Source organism: Engystomops pustulosus, chromosome 7 (assembly GCF_040894005.1).
Source record: "Engystomops pustulosus chromosome 7, aEngPut4.maternal, whole genome shotgun sequence".
NCBI lineage: Eukaryota > Metazoa > Chordata > Amphibia > Anura > Leptodactylidae > Engystomops > Engystomops pustulosus.
Window position 1 is genome coordinate 77,313,664 of NC_092417.1, and position 27,316 is coordinate 77,340,979.

The 27,316-nt window shown below is 41.2% G+C and overlaps 1 protein-coding gene and 1 long non-coding RNA gene across 11 annotated transcripts in view; one reads left to right on the forward strand and one right to left on the reverse strand.

The window, feature by feature from the left end:
- CNGB1 (cyclic nucleotide gated channel subunit beta 1) overlaps window positions 1–27,316 on the reverse strand; it is a 67,663-nt gene that overhangs the window by 17,734 nt on the left and 22,613 nt on the right. For 6 of the 9 annotated variants that reach the window (XM_072116938.1, XM_072116939.1, XM_072116944.1 and 3 more), the window contains exons 16-22: window positions 26,915–26,951; window positions 19,828–19,908; window positions 16,323–18,458; window positions 3,844–4,000; window positions 3,068–3,100; window positions 1,184–1,225; window positions 979–1,032 (exon numbers count right to left, since the gene is read on the reverse strand). In XM_072116938.1, the coding sequence (XP_071973039.1) occupies window positions 979–1,032; window positions 1,184–1,225; window positions 3,068–3,100; window positions 3,844–4,000; window positions 16,323–18,458; window positions 19,828–19,908; window positions 26,915–26,951 (2,540 nt within the window). The remainder of the gene's footprint in view (window positions 1–978; window positions 1,033–1,183; window positions 1,226–3,067; window positions 3,101–3,843; window positions 4,001–16,322; window positions 18,459–19,827; window positions 19,909–26,914; window positions 26,952–27,316) is intronic. The other 3 variants (XM_072116941.1, XM_072116946.1, XM_072116945.1) reach the window with 3 other exon arrangements.
- LOC140070427 (uncharacterized) lies at window positions 15,253–27,099 on the forward strand. Of its 2 annotated transcripts, none has more exons than XR_011848926.1 (3): window positions 15,253–15,503; window positions 21,349–21,467; window positions 26,862–27,099. It is a non-coding gene; the product is annotated as an uncharacterized lncRNA (long non-coding RNA). The 2 variants fall into 2 exon arrangements; XR_011848925.1 differs by having other exon boundaries at window positions 15,258–15,449.

Below are 27,316 nucleotides of genomic sequence, written 5' to 3' on the forward strand. Positions count from 1 at the left end.
CACATAAATGACTCTGCAACCCTTCCCTCACCATAATGACTCCATACACCCCTTCCTTTACTATACTGACTCTTGGGTCCCTAACCTCACTATACTGACCCCTGTCCCTTCCCTCACTATACTGACCCATGTGTCCCTTCCCTCACTATACTGACCCCTGTCCCTTCCCTCACTATACTGACCCCCTGTGTCCCTTGCCTCACTATACTGACCCCCTGTGTCCCTTCCCTCACTTAACTGACCCCCTGTGTCCCTACCCTCAATATACTAACCCAACCCCTGTGTCCCATCTCTCACATAAATGACTCTGCAACCCTTCCCTCACTATAATGACTCCATACACCCCTTCCTTCAGTATACTAACTCTTGGGTCCCTTCCCTCACTATACCGACCCCTGTGTCCCTTCCCTCACTATACTGACCCCCTGTGTCCCTTCCCTTACTATAATAACCTCTAAAGCTGGCCATAGTCCCGATATCTTGACCGAGAGTACCGACCCTCCAGGTACCCCACATTACTTACACCGGGAGCTCTCTCACAGTACTGCCCCTGCACTTGTCTCCCCTCCCACCACATGGGGCAGAAGTGTGCAGCTCCTCGCACCCCGCACTACACCTGCTCTCCATAGCCATCGTGCGTCACCGCACAGCACTTGTACTGCCCCGGACTATCGTGCAGTGCTGGTACTGTCCCGGACAATCGTGCAGTGCTGGTACTGTCCCGGACTATCGTGCAGTGCTGAACCCAAAGCTCTCCCGCAATACTGGTACCTCCGGACAATACTGCGCCCCCATACCTCCGCCCCGGTACTGCCCCGGGCTGCTTAGGGCACGGCGGGCTTCGCGTATAATCGGATTGTCCGTGTAACCCGATCCCTCAGCCCCGGCGGCTGCTCTTCCTAAGACGGTTACTAAGGCAAGCGCGGTGAGTAACCAGGGGAGAGCCAGGGTTGCTAGGAGACGGCTCCAGGTACTTACTGCATCACCCGGGTCTCCTCATCACTGTCACTGTGATAGCAGGACATCTGCAGCCTGCAAGACAACAGTGGGTCACACACACAATATAACCCAGGGTATAGGATAAGAGAAAGCCCTGGGGAGATTGCAGGGCAGATAAATACTACCCCACCCGACATTACTACTAGTAAAGGGGATACTGCAAAGTACAATGTAATGTTCTTACTCAGATTCATCTTCATCTTCCTCCAAGATCCAGGAAAGTCTCCTGAGGAGAGAGAAGAAGATTACCAAAAAACATCTTCTATATACTGTATACCGTCCTCTGTATCTATGAGACTACATCAAGAGATGTTCTGTATCCATGAGACTACATAAAGAGATGTCCTGTATCCATGAGACTACATAGAGAGATGTCCTGTATCCATGAGACTACATAAAGAGATGTCCTGTATCCATGAGACTACATCAAGAGATGCTCTGTATCCATGAAACTACATAAAGAAATGTCCTGTATCCATGAGACTACATAAAGAGATGTTCTGTATCCATGAGACTACATAAAGAAATGTCCTGTATCCATGAGACTACATTAAGAGATGTCCTGTATCCATGAGACTACATAAAGAGATGTCCTGTATCCATGAGACTACATAAAGAGATGTTCTGTATCCATGAGACTACATAAAGAGATGTTCTGTATCCATGAGACTACATAAAGAGATGTCCTGCATCCATGAGACTACATAAAGAGATGTCCTGTATCCATGAGACTACATCAAGAGATGCTCTGTATCCATGAAACTACATAAAGAAATGTCCTGTATCCATGAGACTACATAAAGAGATGTTCTGTATCCATGAGACTACATAAAGAAATGTCCTGTATCCATGAGACTACATTAAGAGATGTCCTGTATCCATGAGACTACATAAAGAGATGTTCTGTATCCATGAGACTACATAAAGAGATGTTCTGTATCCATGAGACTACATAAAGAGATGTTCTGTATCCATGAGACTACATAAAGAGATGTCCTGCATCCATGAGACTACATAAAGAGATGTCCTGTATCCATGAGACTACATAAAGAGATGTTCTGTATCCATGAGACTACATAAAGAGATGTTCTGTATCCATGAGACTACATAAAGAGATGTCCTGCATCCATGAGACTACATAAAGAGATGTCCTGTATCCATGAGACTACATAAAGAGATGTCCTGTATCCATGAGACTACAACAAGAGATGCTCTGTATCCATGAAACTACATAAAGAAATGTCCTGTATCCATGAGACTACATAAAGAGATGTTCTGTATCCATGAGACTACATAAAGAGATGTTCTGTATCCATGAGACTACATAAAGAGATGTCCTGCATCCATGAGACTACATTAAGAGATGTCCTGTATCCATGAGACTACATAAAGAGATGTTCTGTATCCATGAGACTACATAAAGAGATGTTCTGTATCCATGAGACTACATAAAGAGATGTTCTGTATCCATTAGACTACATAAAGAGATGTTCTGTATCCAGGAGACTACATAAAGAGATGTCCTGTATCCACGAGACTACATAGAGAGTTGTCCTGTGACATCTGTGTATCTGTGAAATGCTGTGTTAATGACAGTGAATTAGAGAATGTGTTATTTTGTTATTCTGAATATATTTAGTTATAATAATATTATAATTATAATATTATAAATGATTATGTATATTCTTGTCTGTGTGGGAATACCCCTTTAAATTATTTTAACCCTGACACCCGTCGGACTTGTGAGGAGTTCCGGTTTCCTGAAAAATCTGCTCACGCTATACTGCACTGTGCCGGCCTGGCTTTTAATTGTACCATAGCCTGCGTCTGAATGGGCAGAGGCTATAGCTTGTGCACAGGCATAGGGCAGGAAAGCCTTGTGTCGGCAATACACCCTACACACGCCTCCACTCCCACTTTCTGTGGAGGTGACATAAGCCAGGAATTGCAGCTAATTTTTTGTATGCAATCTGATTAATCTGGCCCTATGTCTGGGAGACAAGACAACATTTACAGATACAGTATACACAGGACATAAAGCTATGCTCTATGATCATCCATTACTCACTCATTCTCAGACTCAAGGACATCTCTTTCCACCCTGGGGAAGAAAAACAGAATTAGTGTGTAGAAAGAAGAGATCTTTTTTATCAACCACTCGATGACTTGGTGCGGGGTCAGTTATTGACAGGGAATGCTGTGGCTTGGAGTGCACTGTGTGGCAGCTCCACCAAAACCAGTTTTCACCATATCTTGCCATGCTTCCCAGCTTTAAACTCTGACAAGGTCTTAGTTTGTGGTGGTCATTTTTTATTGTCATCCGCTCTGGCTTGAGGTTAGCTGGTGTTTTATACAGAATCCACTTTATATCCCATTAATGTCTACTTTATTTTCGGTCTGAAGGTCAATGTCCCTTTTTTCATCATTGAGTTCCTAGAGTTAACATTTTTTTATTTTATTATAAAGTTTCTATATGTAAAAGTCCATCCAGTCAGTGGGAACACTTCTGCAGAAGGCCAAAGACACACGTCTTATCACATATTCTGCATTTCAGAGATGGTATAATAAATTATAAAGTTGAATGTATGGGAATCTGAGGGGAATAATTTTCAGCTAAAAGAAGGGTTACTAGAGCTCTATGGGAACCTGTTACTAGCTGTATTTGTGAAAAATGTGGTAACAGGTTCCATTTAAAGGACACTGACACAATAACGTTCAGGTTAGGGGAGGGCAGCTTGGATGTACAGGGGACCACACAATTAGCCCATTGCTAAAGCTGCCCATGATTTTCATGATCTGTCTAAAGCCACTAAAGTGTCTAAAATTCTGCATTATATTCCTCACCCTTTCCCTTCCTCTGTTTCTTGTGGTCTTGAGAGGGAGACAGGGATGTCAGATTGTGTTCCGACTTCTTCAATGCTCACATCTTGCACATTCTCATCTTGGATGCAGGACTTTATTTCATCAGTGACCAAGCTCTTGTTCTCTGAATGCTCAACTACTTGAGAGAAACATGGCAAGAACCCAATTAGGGTGGACTTATCTATGACATGTGTTTTTATATGTGGAGCATAGAAGGAAACAACAACAATCAATGTGAAATGTTATCATTATACAAAAGAGAGATAGCTTTATTTTTAATTTTAGTTATACTACGGTAGTATGTTTTTATACTGTTACCAGTGTTGGACTGGGTTTCCTTAGGCCCACCAGAGAAAATAAATTTGGGGGCCCACTCTTCATTATCCCCTAGGAAATATACTCTACCAGCCTTCAAATTGTGGTTTTCTGATGGACCTCTAGGGTTCAGCATTGGGTTGAGCGAGGGCCCACCGGAGGATCCTCTGGTACTCTGGTGGGCCAGTCCGACACTGACTGTTACCATTGAACATTTCATGAATTTTGTAGATTTTTATAATATTTAAAGCTGTAACCAAGGTGGGTGGAGCCAAACAATGGCAATAACCTACATATGCCTTTTGCTGGATCTACCAAAATAATACTTACATCCTTTGTTGCAAATTTTCTGCCAGAGTTTGCTTCTATAAGGAGAATCTCTCACCCCTGAACATAGACACCATTCCATAGTGGCAACCATTGTGTGTAGATATATATACAGGCAGTCCCTGGGTTACATACATGATGGGGCACATTTACTTACCCGGTCCGGAGGCTTTCCCAAAAGTGCATTGTCCGATGGCAATGCACTGTTCTGCGATCCAATAAGATTGTGCGCTCGATTTCCCGAATGTGTCGCTTCCCCGCTCAGGTCCGCCTGAGTTCACCATCTTCTTCCCGGTGTATGTAAGTGCATTGTATGGAACACATTTTTAAAGTTAAATCCTGCAGTTTGTCCGAATCAGTCGGATCGTCCAAGGCCCCCTTTCCCCCCGATTTGTCGCATGAAAGCCGGCCAAAATCCAATCGCATGTGCTAAAATTCCCTTCTAAATGCCTGTCCCAGCGGCGCAAATCCGAAAATGACGGAATATCCAACTAAAGTGCGGTCCGCGAGACCCTCAGTAATAAGCCCCGATATGTTTTATAGGTTTGCTCCTAAAAGGGTATTCTCGTCTGGGGACTAAAATTTAGTTTTATTAATCTGCTATATATATAAAAAAAAAATTTCAATTAGATGTTATGAAAAGAAATTACCTGTGCAGATAATTTATCATAAATGTAGTCATATGGTCCCTTAGAAACAAGACTGTGTCCTTGGATACAGCCACCTTTGCTGTAGGGATTGCACAAAGAAACAAAAGGTTTTTGTAGGGCAGTTCAGTAAGTACCCGTGAAGACACCATTTAAAAAAAAAAAAATTATTTTTCAGCATTTTTCCCCTTTTAGAAAGATAAATTTCTCCCAACGTTCCTGCCATTTTTTTAACCCCTCCAAAAAATAGGATTTTTAAACTCTCTTCAATTGGATGTTAAACTCTCCAAAATACTCCTCTGTCTCAGCGATGACTTCCTTATTTGAGCTAAAAAATTTTTCCTGCGAACCATTTCTTCATGTTAGGGAACAAGTAAAAGTTACGGGGAGCCAGATCGGGTGAATACGGGGGGTGCGGCAGCAATTCATAACGCAATTCATGCAGCTTGGCGGCGTCAACTCCTGATGAATGTGCTGGTGCGTTATCGTGTTGAAACAGCACCTTCTTTTTCGCCAAATGCAGCCATGTCTCCTTCAATTTCTTGTTGAAGCGGTTCAATAACTCACTGTAGTATTGTCCAGTGATCGTTCCTCCTTTTTCTAAAAAATCCATGAGGATGTCGTGTATCATGTCGTGGACTTTTTGAATGATTTCCTCGGTAACCACGTCTGCCGGGCATCCTGGTCGCTCCTCATCAAAAACGGTTGTTCGCCCACGTTGAAATTCGTGGTCATAGATGGCGAAGTGTCCCCATAAACAGCATCCAACCTTGCTTTCATCTCCTCGCATTTTTTCCCATCCAAAAACAAAAAGCAAATTACCAAACAATACTGCTATTTTTCCATCTTAGCGAAAATCACGAAAAACGTCTTACTCAAATGGCTGCCAAATCCAAACTAACCAATCAATCAGTCTGCAATTTGTTTTGATAGATGGCAGGACACAATGATAACACCAACTTCCCTCAGGAACGCTCTCTGTCGTCAAACACGGGTACTTATTGAACCACCCTATGAAATGTCCGTGAGTTACTGCATATCCTACAGCCGTCTTGTGGTAATGATCGCTGAATCCAGGAGGTCAGGCAGGACTTAATAGCGCATGTCTGGCCACCGCTGCCAAAATGTGAGGTGGTCGTATCCGAGGAAGCTATCTTGTTTCTAAGGGACAGCGGCTACATTTATGAGAAATTATCTTCACACGGGAACATTTTTTTTATAACATCCAATTGTAGAAATGTTTACATATGACAAATGAATTAAATAAAATGTGAATGCCCAGATGGGAATACCCCTTTAAGCATAGCTCCCAACCGTCCCGATTTTGACGGGACTTTCACGTTTTTCGTACCTCTGCCCCGCGTCACGGGCAGCTATGAGATTGTCACGGATTCTCCCCCCAGGTCCCGCTGTGTCCCGGCGCTGTGTCCGCATAGTAAATACTTTGAAAGTCTGAACTCACAGTACAGAATGGCTTCTACAGACATCGGGAGGGAATCCTTTTCAGAGAAGTGTCGGGCTTAGCGGAGAGAGCAGAGACCACGTCATCAGCTTCAGATCAGCATCTGTCCATATATGGTCACTGCATCTCCTAGGGTTCCCCAGAGCAGACATCCGGCAGGGAATCCTTTTCAGAGAAGTGTCGGCTTAGCAGAGAGAGCAGGGACCACGTCATCAGGTCAGATCAGCATCTGTCCATATATGGTCTCCAGGGCTTCACCAGACACAAGCTCTTTATATAATTAAATTAAATAAAGTTTTGGCCAGGCTGAGGTATGCTTTAAGGTTAATTTTATGTAAGTCAGAACAGGTATACTTAGCAAGTTTAACGCCAGCCAAGTTATATTTAGTTCCCTCTAACTCCTTACAGTTAATCATTGCACCCTTGGACTAAAATTCAGTAAATTACTAGCATCCATAGAGCAGTCGTGGACAGTGTGGCATTGTGTCATCATGTGTCAACACAACATACTTAGATATTAGCACAGGATATCCAGCTATTCCAGAGTAAGTAATTTATACTATGGAAACAGAAAGACCCAGGACCCATCACTGACAAAACATCAGCGTCTCTAATATTGAGATGGAGGACACAAGATGGTGATAAGGCCAATATCCCAATGAAATCCAAAATAGATTGTGTTAAAGTAGAAAAGTCCTTGTCTCAGTGTGCCATTCAGTTAGCTAATGCATTTCAGAGTAAGCAACCTTACTTATTCTTCAGCCTGTCAGGTGCACATAAGGCAGCTAGTGAAGATGGGGTCCTGTGGGGGGCAGTGAAGTCCTTTATTATTTTGTAGCAAACATTATGGATGTAACCCTGGTCACTTCATAAACGGTCAAGTCACCTCACAATGACCATAACAATGAACACTTTTATCAGACCCTGAAACGTAAGAAACGTATGAAACGGCAGATTCATCAGAATTGGTTGATAGCAAAACTGTTCTAGTTGCTCATGGCAGCTTTTCAGAGCTCAGCCTCCTTGATTGTATAAACTGATATGGGATCATGAAAGTTGAACTCTGATTGGTTGCCATGAGCAACTAGAACAGTTTTTCTCTCAGACACTTCTGATAAATCTGCCTTATTCTCATATATATAAAACATTCCATGTATAAAAGACAAGGGATGCCAACCCATTACACCTCACCTCCAGACCCTGTACTGCCACCTTGTGGCGAAGTTGTTATGGTACTCATTCACTTTTCAATAATATTACTCAGAGGTGATCATGGAATATCTAGGAGGTTGTATCAAAGAGTCAACAACTTAATTGTTGCAATATAGGCAAGAATTTCACGTTGCAACGGCTTTAATTCTAGGTATAGATTATATAAACTTATGGAAAAGGATTTAGGACACTTGCCCTGACAACTTTGCCCATAATTGTACATGTTTTTTTCAATAAATACACTATATTAAGATAGTACCAGTCAAAGTTTCACCCAATGTTTTTTCATTTTATTTTTCTATGTGTAGGTTCATCTTGAAGACATAATAACTGTGGCAGTAAAGAGTCCCAAAGCTCCTAAATAAGCATTGTATAGAAAAAAAGGATTGTATCGGAAACTGTCTAATAAATATTATCTCTAATAAAGAGACACTCTCACTGGAGGCTGGATTTAAACATCACTTTTATTAAATTATGTTAAAAATGGGTATTTTAAGCAGTGAATTATTTAAATAATTCCCCATGTAAACAAACAGGGGCACGGAAGCCGCGCTGCATTTAGCATTCTGGGAATAGGGACAGGTGGGTGTGGCCGGCTTCTTCGGCCAGCTGGAAGCTTAATGTCCCTATTTGTTTACATGAGGCATGGATTGAAGCGATGGCATCATGGGACAGCCGGGAGAGCGCAAGGAGGTGAGTACATGTTAATTTTTTTAAGCAGCCCCCTCCCGCCCAGCATAGTTTTTTGGTATAGTCTCAGATAACCCCTTTAATAAACCATTTAATTGCATTTAAAAAATAAATCAAAGCGCCACGTGTCAAGGTGGCATTCTGAATGTAGTGAATCACTTGATGCATACAGTATTATAGTCATAATTCAGTGTTTAGATAACACATTACTTATACATTACATTATTTTTAACATGATTTAATAAAAGTGTTGTTTTAATCCACCCTACATTATCACTCCTTCGCCCATTTTATACCCCTTTTTTATTGCTAAGCTTTCTAACCATACTTTCTACGTAATCTATCATTTAAGAAACATAACTTTATGCAGATAAGTCTACTGCTGCGGCCATTTCATTCTTTCTACTTTTCATAACTACAGGGATGTGTCAATTATTGTGTAGGGTGTAGTATTGGGTGGCCCTGAGTGGCTTTAAAAGCTGGAAATTGGTGCAACATCAGCCATGGTCCTGGCAGCTGTGTAATCAGGCAAATCTACCCGCCTCAGCTATTCTGATGCGTTTGTAAATGCATGTGTTAATGCCATGTGTGAACACACCCTTAATATATCTTTTCTTTGTGATGTAGTAGATTTCTGTATGATGCAAAGCTTCAATACTCTGTCTTCCCTGCCTTGCTCTGCACTAGATCTCTGTACAAGAAGTAATACTGATTCTGTGTCTTGATTAGCTGATCTGTATGTGCACGTTCATGTGAATGCCCTTAGTGCTATTCAGGGCTGCATCTGCCATGAGGCGAGATGAAAATCTCGGCTCAGGCGGCAGAATGCGGATCCCTGTAAAGGGCGTCAAAATTCGCCGCTCTAAAGTGGGCGATTCGGGCACCCGTTAAAGCCCAAATCGCCAACCAGCTAAATAAATTGCGCCTGTCTCTTTAAGACACAGGCGCGATTTATATGCGGAGTGACGCAGCGCCTTTCCGGCTGCTGCGTAGCTCCGTTCTAATCAGTGACACAGGCGTCATGACGTCACGCCGCCTGTGTCACTGTGCGCAGCCGCGGCTCACAGAAGAGCCGCATGAAGACGGGAGCCGCGCGCCGATGGAGCACCTGCCTGCAGGTAAGTATATATTTTATTATTTTTCCTGTACTGTCATTTATTTTATGTGGCTAATAAGGGGGAGTGGGGAGGTATCATGGGCGTGGGAGGGGGGGGGGGAGTACTGTATACATTATATGTGGCCATAATTGTATACTGTGGGGGGGGGGGGTTGTATACATTACATGGAGGCAGAATTGTTTTATACTGGGGGGGGGGGTACTGTATATATTTTATGGGGCCAGAATTGTTTTATACTGGGGGGGGGGGGTACTGTATATATTTTATGGGGCCAGAATTGTTTTACACTGGGGGGGGGGGGTACTGTATATAATTTATGGGGCCAGATTCATTTAAACTGGGGCGGGGGGTGGGGTACTGTATATATTATATGGGGCCAGATTCATTTAAACTGGGGTGGGGGGTGCTCTATATATTATATGGGGCCAGAATAATTTTATACTGGGGGGGCTGTATATATTGTATGAGGCCAGATTATTCTTTTCCTGGGGGGGTTATATATTTATATGAGTCCAGATTTCAGCTGGCTATATATGGGATACAGTATAATACTAAGTTGGGAGGGGGCTGTATATGAGGATACAGTATATTACTAAGCTGGGAGGGGGCTGTATATGGAATACAGTATATTACTAAGCTGGGTGGCTGTATATGGGGTACAGTATATTACTAAGCTGGAAGGGGGCTGTATATGGAATACAGTATATTACTAAGCTGGGGGCTGTATATGGGGTACAGTATATTACTAAGCTGGGAGGGGGCTGTATATGGGGTACAGTATATTACTAAGCTGGGAGGGGGCTGTATATGGAATACAGTATATTACTAAGCTGGGGGGCTGTATATGGGGTACAGTATATTACTAAGCTGGAAGGGGGCTGTATATGGAATACAGTATATTACTAAGCTGGGGGGCTGTATATGGGGTACAGTATATTACTAAGCTGGGAGGGGGCTGTATATGGGGTACAGTATATTACTAAGCTGCGGGGCTGTATATGGGGTACAGTATATTACTAAGCTGGGAGGGGGCTGTATATGGGGTACAGTATATTACTAAGCTGGGAGGGGGCTGTATATGGGATACAGTATATTACTAAGCTGGGGGGCTGTATATGGGATACAGTATATTACTAAGCTGCGGGGCTGTATATGGGGTACAGTATATTACTAAGCTGGGGGGCTGTATATGGGATACAATATATTACTAAGCTGGGGCTGTATATGGGATACAGTATGTTACTAAGCTGGGGAGCTGTATATGGGATGCAGTATATTACTAGGCTGGGGGGCTGTATATGGGATACAGTATATTACTAAGCTGGGGGGCTGTATATGTGATACAGTATAGTAATAAGCTGGGAGGGCTGTATATGGGATACAGTATCTTACTAAGCTGGGGCTGTATATGTGATACAGTATATTACTAAGCTGGGGAGCTGTATATGGGATACAGTATATTACTAGGCTGGGGGCTGTATATGGGATACAGTATATTACTAAGCTGGGGCTGTATATGTGATACAGTATGTTACTAAGCTGGGGAGCTGTATATGGGATACAGTATATTACTAGGCTGGGGGGCTGTATATGGGGTACGGTATATTACTAAGCTGGGGCTGTATATGGGATACAGTACATTACTAAGCTGGGGGGGCTGTATATTAGGGGGTGCTATATATTCACATTGGTCAGGGTTGCACTGTATGTAAAATCATGTAACATAATAACAGGGTGGGATATATTAGTTATAGGATACATTAGATTACTTTGCATCATTTAAACTAAATGTTAGGGGTCTGTATTAATAAATTGGGGGTGTTGTATATTGATTGGAGCTGTGTATGCTATAATTTCAGTAGAATATATATAATGAAGGGATGTTTTATATGTGGGAGCGTGCGGTCAGTTGTGTTGTAAGGGGTATATACTATATACTGTAAGTGACTGTGGTATTTTTACAGACGCCGGGTGGAGATGCTGCACGGAGCTGAAGATATCCGGCCGTGAACTGAGCAGTGATATGTTATGGATTGGAGAATCCGGAATGAAGTCCTCCTGATGGAAGCGATTGTCATCTATAAGGTACTAGATGTCACTAATGACTCTCAGAACCTGTAGCCAGTCACACAGTGTCAGGGAGCTGCCTGTGGGGATGTTACTTGATAGTAAAGTTTTCAGCATTTACTTAACAGGGAACCGGGGGGGGGGGGGGGCAACATTTTAATATTCGCCTCAGGCAGCAAATATGCTAGAATCGGCCCTGGTGCTATTAACATCACTGCAAATAGTTGATGTCACAGCCAGGAAGTCCCGCCCACTTCAGGAAAAGCTGAGAGGAAATTACAGATAGCCTCATATATCTATTAGCCCTATATCTCAGGAAAGGAAGAAACCAGAAGCATGATACAAGTATCATTGTAATTGTTGCCAAAGGCTCTCTCCGGCTGTGCGAAAACTATTTTTTTCAATAAGTAGTAACTTTTACCAAAACATGTTATAAATAAGAACAGAATTATTCTATTACCCTTTCCCAGGTTCATTTACAGATGCAGAGGGTGCATGTACTTCTGCAAAGTGAAAGGGAAAATCTTTCCTGCAGCTTCTTCTACATACTGCCTTCAGCCGACAGGCTGGAGAGGGACACACTTCATACACCTCCTGAACCCTTACATATCGAAACACAATGGTGTCATATTAAACAGGAGAGTCTTAGAAGAGTCTCTGGTTCTATGAAGCATCCATACATAATCATAGATCATATTAAAGGTGAGATTCTCCTGTTTAATATGACAGCATTGGATTTCTAGGTGTTAGGGTTCATGAGATATAGCCATTTGAAGTTGGCCACGTTTATAAACCTCCTTTTGGCACGGAGCATATACAAATAGGATGTATATATCTGTATGGCAGTGGTGAAGGGGTTAAGGAGCGCTTCTGCCTTTCTTCATTTGGATAACAAATGTCATCAGCTCTACTAAATTAATCAGAACTGACTTGGAATTTTTTCATGTCACTATGTTTAATTTGCCATAGTAGTGGTGCTGTCTAGTTGACGGTGCTCAATACTAAGGGCTGACCTCAGTCTAAAATTGCCAAAAAAATTCAAACACTAACCGCGATACCATTACCCCGGTACCCACCACCACCAGGGGCGCCGGGAAGAACCGGATACAAACCAGTACCTGACCGTCTATAGATGGTCAGGTACTGGGATGGCTGTAGGCTGGAATAACCCCCATTCACACGACCGTATGATTTCTCCAGTCCCGTATTTACAGGCCGTATGAGCCCGTATATACGTGACATTTTTCATCCGTATGCAGGCCGTATGTAACCCGTATTTTATACATCCCCATAGACTTCTAGGGCATACAGAACTGAAATACGGGAGAAAATAGGACATGCTCTATATTTTTATACAGCCAGTATACAGTACGGTATGCTCCACTTGTCAAAAACGGCAATATAAATGGTTGGATGTATTGTCCATTGAAATTAATGTGGCTGTATGTAATCCGTAAAAAAAAACGGTACGTATACGGCCGTTTTCATACGTCCGTGTGAATGTAGCCTTATAGTGAGTTATCCTAACTCAGTAATGGCAGCTGCTGTTTTTTTGTAGCTGGCTGATTTGTAAAATAGTGGGGGCGGCACATCTTTTTTTTCATTTTTGGCCACAAATTGCCAAAGGGAGGTTGTGGACATGCTTGTTGTTTAGGGAGGAACATGCTCGGTGGCAAGGGGGGAGGAGGACATGCTCACTGCCAAGAGGGAAGGGGGACATGCTTGTTGTTTAGGAAGCAATTAGGAAGCACCCCAGCAGCCAAAGTAGCCAAAACACAACAAGGCCCAGCCAACAGGCAGGCGCGCACACTCATATATGCACGCGCCTGTGCGCTCTTTATATATACGGTCCCACACGGACTAGGCGGTGGTACTTCCGGCAATGCATTTAATCCGGCGGCTCCCATCATTCCCCGCCACATCTTCAAGCCATTTCCCTGAAGTGAAAGCCCTCCTGTGTATTCTGCGTTCCTGTGTATCCAGCATTCCTGTGTATCCTGTGTTCCTGTGTATCCTGCGTTCCTTTGTATCCAGTGTTCCTGTCCAGTGTGCCAGTCTGTTCCTGTGTTCCTGATCCGTGTGCCAGCTCCTGCTATTCTTGACGTGAGTCCTAGTGTGCCTTCCAGTGCTGTTCTCCCGCTCTCACCCCGGGTACAGACTGTCTCCTGCATTGCTACCAGGCCGTTCCACAGGTGCGACTAGCCAGCGGTGGTAGCCCGCTGTAGCAAGACCATCCCGCTTTACAGTGGGCTCTGGTGAAGACCAGGTGCCACTTAGACTCCGGTCCCAGGTGTCGGCTAGTACCATCTCCCACGGTTGTCCAGAGGGTCCACAGACTCAGAGCCCTGACACAGTATTTTGTATATATTTGCATATATATTTGCATACTATAAAAAGCAGAGTTTCTCCCAAAAGAGACCATTAGAAGTGACAGAATAGCGGATCTTTTTTTTAGAGGAAACACACCAGTGTGTAAGTGTGCTTGGTGTACAATACTGCATCCATGTGGTAGATTTATTTTAAACGATGGAAGCTTAATTTTTACATGTACAGAGCTGTTTGAGCGTTTATTTTCTATGTAAGAAAAACTATGGCGGTATATTATATTCTCTGCTGTATAATTGCAAGCTGGAAAAAAATTCCAAATTCAGTTAAACAGACAAGAAAACACATTTGCACCATACCCTTGTGGTCGATGTTTTTAAAGCTTTCACTGTACACGCCAACTGACACCTCTGCTTTATTCTGTGGGTTATCAAGGGGAAACCAAATTTATATACGTTTTATTAGTTTTTAATAGATTTTAAAAAGTTAAAGGAAACCTACCACTTGAAGTGGCAGGTTTCAGATGGAAATACCGAGCACTTGCTCAGGGTGAGCTGGTGCCGGAGCTTATTTTTGTTAGTGTTTTAAACCGCTGTATTGCGGTTTAAAACACTTAGCCTGCACCGCCTATAAAGTTTAAAAAGTGTTTTAAGCCGCAATACAGCGGTTTAAAACACTAACAAAAATAAGCTCCGGCACCAGCTCACCATGAGCTGGTGTTCGGTATTTTCTTCTGAAACCTGCCACTTCAAGTGGTAGGTTTCCTTTAAAACCTGTTGTGGCATTTTCAATGCTACAACTTTTGATCACTTTTTATTAAAACCTTGATATGCTATTAAATGGCAAAAAAGTGGCGGTTCAGACATTTGGGCTCTATTTTCCATTACGGGGTTCACCCCGAGGAATAACTGCTGTTATATATTGATGGATCAGGAATTTTTGGATGCAGCAATACCTAACACGTTTAACAATCTTTATTTTTATTTGCAGTCTATTGAAAGGGGTGTCCTTTGAACTTTTTAAAAAATTTGTTTGTGTTTTTAAACATTTTTAATTTAGTTTTTACTATATTTGTAGGCCCCCTAGGGTACTTTAACCCTAGGGGTCTGATCACTTATACATATAGCCTATTGTAATATCACTGGATCTGTAAAACATCAGGCTCATTTACAGATCTTGCTATGACAGCCATGGAACCTTTGGCAAGGGTCCTGGCTGTCATAGCAACCGGCTACCACCTTCCCATGACGTCACAGGGTGCTGGGTGGATCAAAGATGGTGGCCCCATGTAGCAAAGTTATTTAAGTGGCCCCATCACATTTAATGGCAAGACTTAAGGGGCTAACACCCACAACCAGTGCTGCGGGTGCTATATATGAAGAGGGGCCAGCCCTTGAACCCACTCCATACATCCTCAACAGACATGTAACGTACAATTATGTGACACGTTGTTAAGGTGTTAATCCATTCCCCGGCAAGGTAGAATTAATAATTTTTTTATGATTACCCTAAAAATTAATCCAATGGAAAAATCAACTCAACCCACAAAAGGTTTAGTTTAGATATTAAAAGTATGAATCCACAATGTGAAATCAGCTGTGTTCATTTGACAGGTACTGTATATAAAGATATATATAGTATTATACAGAATATGGAGGACTCCATCTTACTACCCTCTAATCATATGTAAAAGTCATAGTGACCTTAATTAAAAAATTCCAAAGATTACCAATCCCAAACAAACTGGCATCGCAGATCAACTGATATTTTTTTCTTTCGGACCAGCAGCACACAAACAATTCTTACAGCACTGTTGCTGTAGTTTGTCTGACAGACAGGGACTCCTTGCATCATATTTCTGTATGATGCAAGGCTTCTGTATGATGCCGTGACCAAAATACAGGTCTGTTTCCATGAGCTACACACGTTCATGTGCAGCCGACTAACACTGTAAAAAAATATCATTGGTATGGAGAGCCTTCTCAGTCTTCTCGCTGGCAAACTTTTAGACTAAGAGGTAATAGTCTTGTAATGTACTAAATATTTACAGCTGGTTTACAGTAGGTTGACAAGTTCGCTTTAAGGGTCAATTCTTTGTTACAATTGACACATTGCTAGGCACAAAAACCAAAACATGGATTGTTAAGAGATTATAGCCTGTGTCCAGGACTTTTCTGAAAGCAAACCTAAAAATCTGTTAAACTGATACTGATCCTTGGAGATTATTCTTATCCATCAGCCATGGGCAACTGAAGGCAATGTGAATAGTCAGGACCCTGTGCCACGTTATTTAATCACCTGAGCAGATAATTGAAAATGACTCCTCCATGTCTATACCTCCTCCTTTTCGGAATTGTTCAGAAATGAGCCGTGCATCATTCAATGAGGCCTCATTACAGGGGAGACAGCAGTAATTATTGTCATGTACTTCTCCATCGGTCATGGTCTTCTCTTCAGGTTGGGCCTCTGCTGTCACAATTTCTTTACCTGCAGGGGCTTCTTCTTCATCCAATTTTGCTACTATATAGTCTTTATTCAGTATAGTCTTCTCATTGTTAAGTCCCTCACTTTGGCCATTACTGACCTTCTCCTGGGGCTGGTCACTGTAAATGTCCATTTCATCATGCTGGACCTCTTTCTCCAGGGGTGGTGAAGTTTGAGTGTGTCGTTCTTCAGTTTGAGGTGTTGTGTCCTCCTCATACGATGACTGCCTGTCGTCAGTGATATGACACTCTGTTTGCATTTCTCGTTCCTCAGTTTGCATCCTCCAATTCTCTATTTCTGTGCTGTCGTCTACTGGTAGGTTGTTTTCTTTGTGTGTCACGGATTGGTATTCAATCTCAGGCTGCCATTGTTGTAATTCTGAAGTTTTGTGTCTTACATTTGACGCATGTGTTTGGAGATGAGGTACAGTATAATCCTCAGACTGGGAGCTTTGCTGTTGGCTCTCTACACCCAGCATTTGAGGTGTATCCATCTGGCTTAGTAAGTGATAAGTTTGGCCACAACAAATGGCATCCTCTTGGAAGCTCTCATTTTCCTCAGTGATATCTTCACTTTTTTTTTCTCCTTGTACTGTCTGTGAGCTCTTCAGGTTAGCATTGAGAATAGTGAAAGTATCCTTTGCCTGCATATCCATGTCTTCAGTCCCCACCACTTTTGTTTGTTGCTGCAAAAATTCCCCCTCATTATTGGGCATTATTTTGTCTTCAATTCCTTCATCATTTTGATGTTCCTGGGGTGCCCACTGGCTTTTTTCTTTAGCCAAATCATTAGAATCAATCAGAAACCGACTTTCTACTTCTTTCTTAATATCACTGCTTGGTTGAGTTCCATCTGCTTTGTCATATTCTTCTTCTGCCGTTAAATTCTCCTTTTGTGGACTTTCTTCCAGCTCCATCATTTGATTATCTTCATTGGTATAAATACCATCTTTTTCGCATACTCTGGACTGATCATGGCTCAGACACCGCACTTCCTCATAATTTCTTGTAGACTCATCATGGCTCATATGGCGCAATTCTTCTTTGTATGCTGCAGGTTGGTCATGGCTGGAGCACTGCCCTTCTTTTTCGTATCCTGTAGACTGACTAAGACCTAAACTCTGCAGTTCCTCCTTATATCTTGTAGACTGATCAAGACTCTGACAGTGCACTTCCTCTTTAGATGTTGCAGATTCATCATGGACGACATACGGTATTTCTTCTTCATATGTTGTAGACTGACTGTAAGTCAGGCATTGCATTTCTTTATCGTATGTTGTAGCTGGACTTTGGCTTAAACACTGCTCTTCCTCATTTCCAGAGTATTGATCATAACTAGGACACTGCACTTTCTCCTTACTTCTTGTAGACTGACTATGGTCCACATACTGCCCGTCTTCGTCACATTTTATTGACTGATCATGACTTGCACATTGCACTTCCTCCCCATATCCTGTAGCCTTACCATGGCTCATATGCTGCACCTCATTCTCATACACTATAAACTGATATTGGTTCACAGACCGCACTCCCTCTTCATATCCTCTAGCCTTATCATGGCTCAAATGCTGCACTTCCTTCTCATATAATATAGACTGATCTTGGCTCACAGACTGCACTTTCTCCTCATATCCTATAGACTGATCATGGCTTAGATGCTGAATGCAATGTTTCCAGTTTATGTCACTATTTTCATATATGTTTTCTCTGGAAATTTGGGAAGGATGTTCCCTAATCTCTGTGATATTATCTGGATAGAGGTCTTCATTGTATTCTTGTTCATTTTCTTTATGCGTGTCTTGCTCCTCAATGATACTTTGTTCTATGTTTTTCTCAATTTGGAGTTGTTCTTGGTCTTTGGATATTTCCATGCTCCTTCCATCCTGGTCCCCATTCTTTCCTGTATTGAAGCCTCTGCTCAGCATTTCCGGGACCTCGATGAGAACTCTCCCTGGAAGGGAGGAGCAGGGCACGAGGTTACCATGTTGTTCATAAGCCAGTCACATCGGCATCAACTACAAGCTCAAATCAGTCACCTATGTTTAGGTCACAGAAATACTCTCAAAACACTCACAAAAAACTGGTCGTCTTTCTCTACATCCCACCTGGTATCACACTGACTGCATTTACATTGAATCCAAAAGTTACTTATATATGCCTAGAAAACACTTAAGCCTGAAATTAGGTGAAGAAAACTGCACCAAATTATTTTAGGGAAACTAATTAGTTATAGTTGAGGGGATTGGAGACATTGTAGTATGTTCAGGCATTGGTGGTTCATGTTGGTACCATTGTACACCAACAAGTTTATATCATAAAAGAAAGAGAGAAATTACTCTGACCGGAGCTCCGACAGTCCTTTATAAATTCTTTATGGATCCAACAAAGTATATTGCTTGATGCATTCATCCTTTTCAATGAGTATTGCACGTCTCCACAGATTTTAAACTACAAAGAATATAGTACACTATCCATATGCGTATTTCTTCTAGTGAAATTGTCTTAAAGAGAGATGGCAATGAAGGAGGATTAGGAAACGCGATGGAGTTGGTCTGAATGGTGACCTATTCTTGTCAGAAATCGGTGGAGACGTGCAATACTCATTGAAAAGGATCGATGCGACAAGCAATATACTTTGTTGGATCCATAAAGAATTTATACAGGACTGTCGGAGCTCCGGACAGAGTAATTTCTCTCTTTCTTTTGTTTTAATTGTGGGACTGTTTGTGGACCGGTCCTGAGCCGTTCTTAGCTCCTAGGAGTCAAGTGTGCAACACATTGGGGCACATTTACTAAGGGTCCGAATGCCGCATTTTCGTCAGGTTTCGCGTTTTTTTCCGTTTTGCCCTGAATTGACCCAGGTTTTTGGCGCACGTGATCGGATTGTGGCGCATCGGCTTGCATGCGACACAAATCGGGGGGCGTGGACGTCGGACAACCCAACTGATTGGGACAAACCGCAGAATTTAAAAAGCAAATTGTGTCGCAAGATCAGCACTCACATGCACCGGGTGAACTCCGACGGACATCAGCGGGGGAAGCGACACATGCAGGAAATTGGACGCACAATCTTAGTGAATCGCGGCTGACCCGAATCCTCATCAGACAACACATAGCGGGGATCACGACAGGACGGGTAAGTAAATGTGCCTCAATAAGATTGTTATAAGTTTATATCATGTAGGTTGAACCTACCCTTTGCCTTTTTTATAATTTCTGTATGAGTTATCCAGTGTGGCACAGTTCTTTACAAAAGGCTAGGAAAGAAGCTTCACTGCAGGCGATCAGAAGTTATAAGTACTAATAAATGTATGACCTACCATCCTCTGGCATGGGCTCTTTGTTCACAGTTTCTTCGACAGGGATGAGTTCTTGCTCAGAATTTTGAGGTAGAATACAGACTGCAGAAAAATAATAATTACAGATTTGGTTTTGTTTTTTTTTTTCAATGGCACTTTAAAAGACCAAGCACTGTCGAAGGACACACAAAATAGGAATGTGATGTGGTGTTATTCCCTGTTTCTATCCTGTTTCCATGAAGACCATAAACCTTATAGTCATTGATAATTTATCAGAATTTCCACCTTTTATCAGCAAGTCATCTTTAAGTATGCAATCTTAGTTGCATAAAGAGAGTTTTCAGCTAAATAAAATATATTGAAATATACAGCAAGTTATAGCAAATTGAGTCACCCTTCCCATTAACTGGTATTCGATGCTTTGTGTGCTGCCATTTTTTTTCTATGCTTCTTGACTTATAAGCAAGAAGAGTCTGCATGTAGTTGTAAACCAAATTTTCTGACCAGCTCAAAGGAGCATGGCAAATTATGCAACATTCAAAATTATGTAAAAAGCTTCTCTAGAATTGTCATCAAACATCAGCCACTTTGAATAAAAATGTGGTGCATTTTCACTTTTTATGTAGAGATTTAACAGAAGTATTTAAAAGCATACCTGTTCTAGTTTACTATGGCAACCAATCCGAGCTCAGCTATTATTTTCCCACTGCTGTTTATACTATTAAAGTTGCGTTCTGATTGGCTTCCATGGGCTAGTACAGTTTTACTTCAGACACTTCTGTTTCATTCAATTTTATTGAAGTTTTTCAAAAAACAGTTTTACAAATATAACAGGTGCGGTAACATTACTTCATATTATACATCTGTATATTGTTATCAGAGATGTATATTATACATCTCCCCCATAATGTCTAACTGTCACTTAATATAATACATTATCAAAATGGCCAAAACATGGCTCAACGGTTTTAATTTTGAATCACATTTACAAAGACTGATGCTGTATATGCCCTGCTTAGAAAAACGTCTTTTGGAGTCTAATGCTGAATGTATTAGGAGGCATGTGGATCTTTATAAATTCATTGCACCAGAATTACTATCATTTACACTAAAGCTAGTAAATTTTATTTAATCTGCCAGTATTTGCCTACCTCTGCCACTAAGACCTGCAGATCTTTAAAAATAGGATATGGTAAGAAATAGCAAAAGAAAAAAAATATACAAAATATATATTTAGCAATATATAAATGTATAGAAAGAGCAAAAATACTGTTTCCTTATCATAGTGTAAATGACAAAGCTCTGCGTAGTGAGGTATCTGTATATGAAATTATTACAGTAGTTCTATATTGCAATAAGTTCCATAAAACAATTCTTTGAGTCTGGAATCAGGGTATGCAGTTACATAATATAATTCACTTTTCTTATTGTTGCCAATAGGTGCCTCTCTGAAGTTTACTGCATCTTGGGTTTTATTATTCTCCCTGTCCATAGCAGTGGACCAGGGGGTGAATGTAAAATTGTCTTGTCTTGCCCCCTCAGACACCAAGACCAGAGTGGGAATGCTACCATTGTACTACAACAGCTGCACCTTAGACTGTGGTGCTCACAGAACAACACAATAACACAGCATGAACAAACTTTATTTCATAGTTTGCAAGGTAGACACAAATTCTCATTCTCATTATCATATGTGTCAGCGTGATTAGCATGATGGCTATGTAGTGTTGGCGATAAAAGGGGCAAGGATTACCATGAGGAAAGCAATTAATTCCTATGGGAGGGTGACAAGGAAGAGGGTTCATTGCTAGAATGGATGTGACAATGGATGTGTGATAAGGGGGACAATCACTGGTGACAAGGTGGGTTCAGAGATGACTATAAGGTGTGCAATAATCACTTTTAGGGGTTCTGAGATGACTAAAATAGGAGCAATGATAATTACTCATCATTTGAATGTAAATGAATTAATATTTCACCACAAATGTTCAACATGCAGCAGGAGTGGACACTGGTGATGTCAGTGAAACATTAGATGGTGAAGACTGCTAATGTGTGACTATAACTGGAGAGCCGAAGCAGGTAGTTCGGTGCTCGTGGACAGGACACGGCTCCAAAGTCTTCTGTTTTCCATTTGTTTCAGGGGTAATTAAACCCCACTCCCCTCTGAAACAAAGGAGAAGAGAAAACGATTAATAGAGAATGTGCTGCCCTCGAGGCACACTGACCCAGAGGAGGAAACACCATGGAGGCCACTGAACTATGTCTCTAACCCTATGTGCATCCATTCAATGATGGAGTGAAATGGTCTTCCCCGACCATACATAGGAGGATAAATCAACAATGACTGCCAGTTATCATAATGCCAAGGTAAAATATACATTTTATTACTATAATTTTTAAGTATCCTCTTTTCTGGATATAGGGGCTGGACCCTTATTTAGCAAGTATGTAGATAAATCAAAGGAAAATGTTCACTCTTACCATTTGGAAGCAGCCCTATTCTCCAAATCTGTGTCACTTTGTGTGGTAATAACCAACTGTTAGACTACCTGTTTATTAACCATTAACAGTGCTGAGTAGATCCTGTTAGACCTTTGTCTGCCATGTATTAAAGGGGTTGTCCACTTTAAACACATTGCAGCAAATAATTGATATTGTTTGTGTAATGAAAAGTTTGAAAATTTCCAATAGGCTTTCTGTATCGATTATTCATGGTTTACGAGATCTCTGCTTGCTGTCATACAACAGGAAGCTTCATCGTTTACTTCCTTAGATAAACACCAGACCATGGTCATGTGATGTCACACAGGTGCATGCCTCGTTAGCATCACACAGTGTAATCAAAGCTGTGTGATGCTAACGAGCCATAAACCTGTGTGACATCAAGTAAACGATGAGGGTGCGGTCACACGTTGCGTTTACTGCATGCGTTTAAAAACGCATTGCTACAGCTGAAGGGGTATTTCCCTAATTAAACAGCTGTTAACGCTTGCGTTTACAAAACGCAAGTGTTAACGCATTGTTAACGCATGCGTTAACATCGCGGTTAACGCATGCGGTTGTTAACGCATTGTTAACGCATGCGTTAACCGCGATGTTAACGCATGAGTTTTGTGAACACAAGCGTTAACGGCTGTTTAATTAGGGAAATATCCCTTCAGCTGTAGCAATGCGTTTTTAAACGCATGCAGTAAACGCGACGTGTGACAGCACCCTGAAGCTTCCTGCAGATTGACAGAAAGAAAACAGCAGATATTTAGAAAACAGTGAGGAATTGATACAGAAAGTATATTGTAAACGTTTTATTACACAAACAATATCAATTATTTGCTGTAAAGTGGACAACTCCTGGACAACTCCACCACTTTTTACGGCTGTCACCTGCACACCACTTTGGGCTTGACAGGGCAGGAAGGAGGCGGGCGTGGTAAACGCTCCAGTCTGCCATCATTATTATAATCTCCCCTGTAAAATCAGTACTATAGCTACAATCGCAGCCAGTTCAGACCTTGCACACATGGCTCCCAGATACTAGGAAGCGTTCTAAAATGCCAGTCTTAATACATTTGCCTCTATATGATTATTAGGAGCTCAGTAGTTTATTTTCAATAAAGTTAATGAAGCTCAACGGCTCGGTAGGGGGACTCTCCAGACTCCGGGGGCTCTGGCTATTACATGCCCCCCAAAGCACTTCTCCCCTTCTGCTGGAAGTCTTGTGGCAGCACAGCGAATTGCCTGTTGTGCTGTTGTACTATTTCCAGCAGTAGGAGAAGGGTTAATGACAGGAGCAGAGCTTCTAATCATATAGCTCTACCCACACTGCTTGTTTTTAGCCAGCAGTGTTAATAGTAAATAAGTAGAAAATCTGACGGCAGTGGCGTAACTACAGCCGTAGCAGCCGTAGCGGTTGCTACAGGGCCTGGGAGGTCCAGAGGCCCACGCTCCCGTTCCTGACTTCACAACTTCACTTTGGAGGTGGATGATGGTCCCTGCCCTGCCACATACATTGGCACAGGTCCGGCGGTCCATACGCTCTAAGTCCCCGAGAGTTCCTGCACCCGGCTCTCCTCCTCCTTAGAGTACTGTTCTCCCGGCCAGTGCTCATACAGCAGCAGCGAGGCCCGGGCTGCTCCCTGCCCTGCTGTACTGTATAGGTACAGGGCTGCTGAGCCTCTGGGACCTCGAGGAAGCAGCAGCCCCAGGGAGACAGCGGGTAACACAGGCCGGGCAGAGAGCTATGGGCTCCCGGGGAGTGAGGAGCAGAGAGACCAGGCTCCAGGAGGATGGAGTTCCCGAGCAGCACAAACTATCATCGGAGGAGGCTGCAGAGAGGAAACATCTTCTGGTAAGTATATTTATGAGTGTGTGTATGTATATGCTGTATATGTGTGTGTAAATGATGTATGATGTGTATATACTGTATGTATCTGTGTGTAAATGATGTATGATGTGTATATACTGTATGTATCTGTGTGTAAATGATGTATGATGTGTATATGCTGTATGTGTATCTGTATCTGTGTGTGTAAATGATGTATGATGTGTATATACTGTATGTGTGTCTGTATCTGTGTGTGTTAATGATGTATGATGTGTATATACTGTATGTATCTGTGTGTAAATGATGTATGCTGTGTATATACTGTATGTATCTGTGTGTAAATGATGTATGATGTGTTTATACTGTATGTATCTGTGTGTAAATGATGTATGATGTGTATATACTGTATGTATCTGTGTGTAAATGATGTATGATGTGTATATACTGTATGTATCTGTGTGTAAATGATGTATGCTGTGTGTATACTGTATGTATCTGTGTGTAAATGATGTATGATGTGTATATGCTGTATGTGTGTCTGTATCTGTGTAAATGATGTATGATGTGTATATACTGTATGTATCTGTGTGTAAATGATGTATGATGTGTATATGCTGTATGTGTGTCTGTATCTGTGTGTGTAAATGATGTATGATGTGTATATACTGTATGTGTGTCTGTATCTGTGTGTAAATGATGTATGATGTGTATATACTGTATGTGTGTCTGTATCTGTGTGTGTAAATGATGTATGATGTGTATATACTGTATGTGTGTCTGTATCTGTGTGTGTAAATGATGTATGATGTGTATATACTGTATGTATCTGTGTGTAAATGATGTATGATGTGTATATACTGTATGTGTGTCTGTATCTGTGTGTGTAAATGATGTATGATGTGTATATACTGTATGTGTGTCTGTATCTGTGTGTAAATGATGTATGATGTGTATATACTGTATGTGTGTCTGTAACTGTGTGTAAATGATGTATGATGTGTATATACTGTATGTGTGTCTGTAACTGTGTGTAAATGATGTATGATGTGTATATACTGTCTGTATCTGTGTGTAAATTATGTATGATGTGTATATACTGTATGTATATGTGTGTAAATGATGTATGATGTGTATATACTGTCTGTATCTGTGTGTAAATGATGTATGATGTGTATATACTGTATGTGTGTCTGTATCTGTGTGTGTAAATGATGTATGATGTGTATATACTGTATGTGTGTCTGTAACTGTGTGTAAATGATGTATGCTGTGTATATACTGTATGTATCTGTGTGTAAATGATGTATGATGTGTATATACTGTATGTATCTGTGTGTAAATGATGTATGATGTGTATATACTGTATGTATCTGTGTGTAAATGATGTATGATGTGTATATACTGTATGTATCTGTGTGTAAATGATGTATGATGTGTATATACTGTATGTATCTGTGTGTAAATGATGTATGATGTGTATATACTGTATGTGTGTCTGTAACTGTGTGTAAATGATGTATGCTGTGTATATACTGCATGTATCTGTGTGTAAATAATGTATGATATGTATATGCGTCTGTATCTGTGTGTGTAAGTGATATGGTGTGTATATACTGTATGAGTGTCTGTATCTGTGTAAATGATGTATGATGTATATATACTGTATGTGTGTCTGTATATGCTGTATATGTGTGTTTGTATACGATGTATGATGTGTATATACTATATGCATGATTTCTTTGCTATGTGTATGTTTATGCAGTATGTGTGTATATGGTGTGTTTATACTGTATGTATGTGTATATATAGGGTTTGTATATATTTTATGTATAAGTATATTATGTACATAAATTCTATATGGGGGAGATTTATCACACCTTCTATGCCAATTTTCTGGCATAGAAGCAGTGACATAATTGTGAATTCTTGCACAAAGCAAGAATTTGCAATTAAAATCACGAATATGCCAACTGGCGCCAAATATGTATATATATTTTTTAAGGAGAAGGGGGCCCCACGCAGAAATCTGCTGTGGGGCCCAGACTCTCCTAGTTACGCCACTGTCTGACGGTAGATTTCCTTTAAGCTTTTACTTTACTTACCCAAGTGATTTCTTCATTCTAGTGGTAAATTTTCAGAATTTAAAGAGGATGTGTCAGAGCGATTTGGGACACTAAAATACCCACAGATCCTTATGGACCAGTGGTTCAGTGCCCCAAATTGTCCTTTAGCTAGGCCCTATGTGCGCACTATTAAATGTGTGTAGTGTACTGGCTTCATTGAAGAACTGTGCAGGCGTGGAGAGAACAAAGGATGGGTAGAAAGTGTCTCATCGGATTTATCTCAAGGTAAATATAATTTTTTTTATAACGGGGGAACTTGGTAGAGGGTTTTTTTGGGACACTAAACACTACTTCTCAGACAGTAACTAATATGGTGGTAAGACTAACAAAATTTTACCATGTCTCTACTTTACGCATACAGTTTTAAGCATCCTTTAATTTTTAGACTTGGGAAAAAAAGTCTCTCAAGTGATAGCAAACCCCTTTTAGGCAGTTTGATAACCTTCAGCCATTTTACAGTGTTTAATTAAAACACCATGGAAATAAAATGTTGAACTATGTTTTATAAATAATATATTTATTTGGGCTTAAAATTCCACATTCATAAAGAAGATGCACCAAAAAATTTTGTTTCTACAAACATGTGGATGTAACTTGCTTAATTTTAGGGGCCAGATATAAGGATGAAACACAATACAACAAGAAGAACATGGATACTTACTTTCTTCCACCTGACACAATGTTAGATTCTGAGAGTCCTGTAGGAGAAGAAACAGTAAGTACTGTTATTTAATGTAAAGGAAACCTAGTTCAGTCAAATGACCCAAATGTGTCTGTACGTAAGTTATGAGAGACAATATTTACAAAGTCAGGAAGCTCCACTGGGCAAAGAGGCAGCGGGAGAAAGGTGGTATCATTCGCTGCTCAGTTTATAAAAATCAGAAATTCTAAAGAAAATTTTCTTTAGAATAGGAATATATCTTTATATCAAAAAGTGAAAAAGGAAGATGGATATCCAAGAGCAGGGATAGTGAAGACTATGATAGTAGCACGGAAAGTGGGATGGAGAGGAAACAGTGTTATCAGTGGGAGCCAAATGGTTAAAACTTGGTTGGGAGCATGC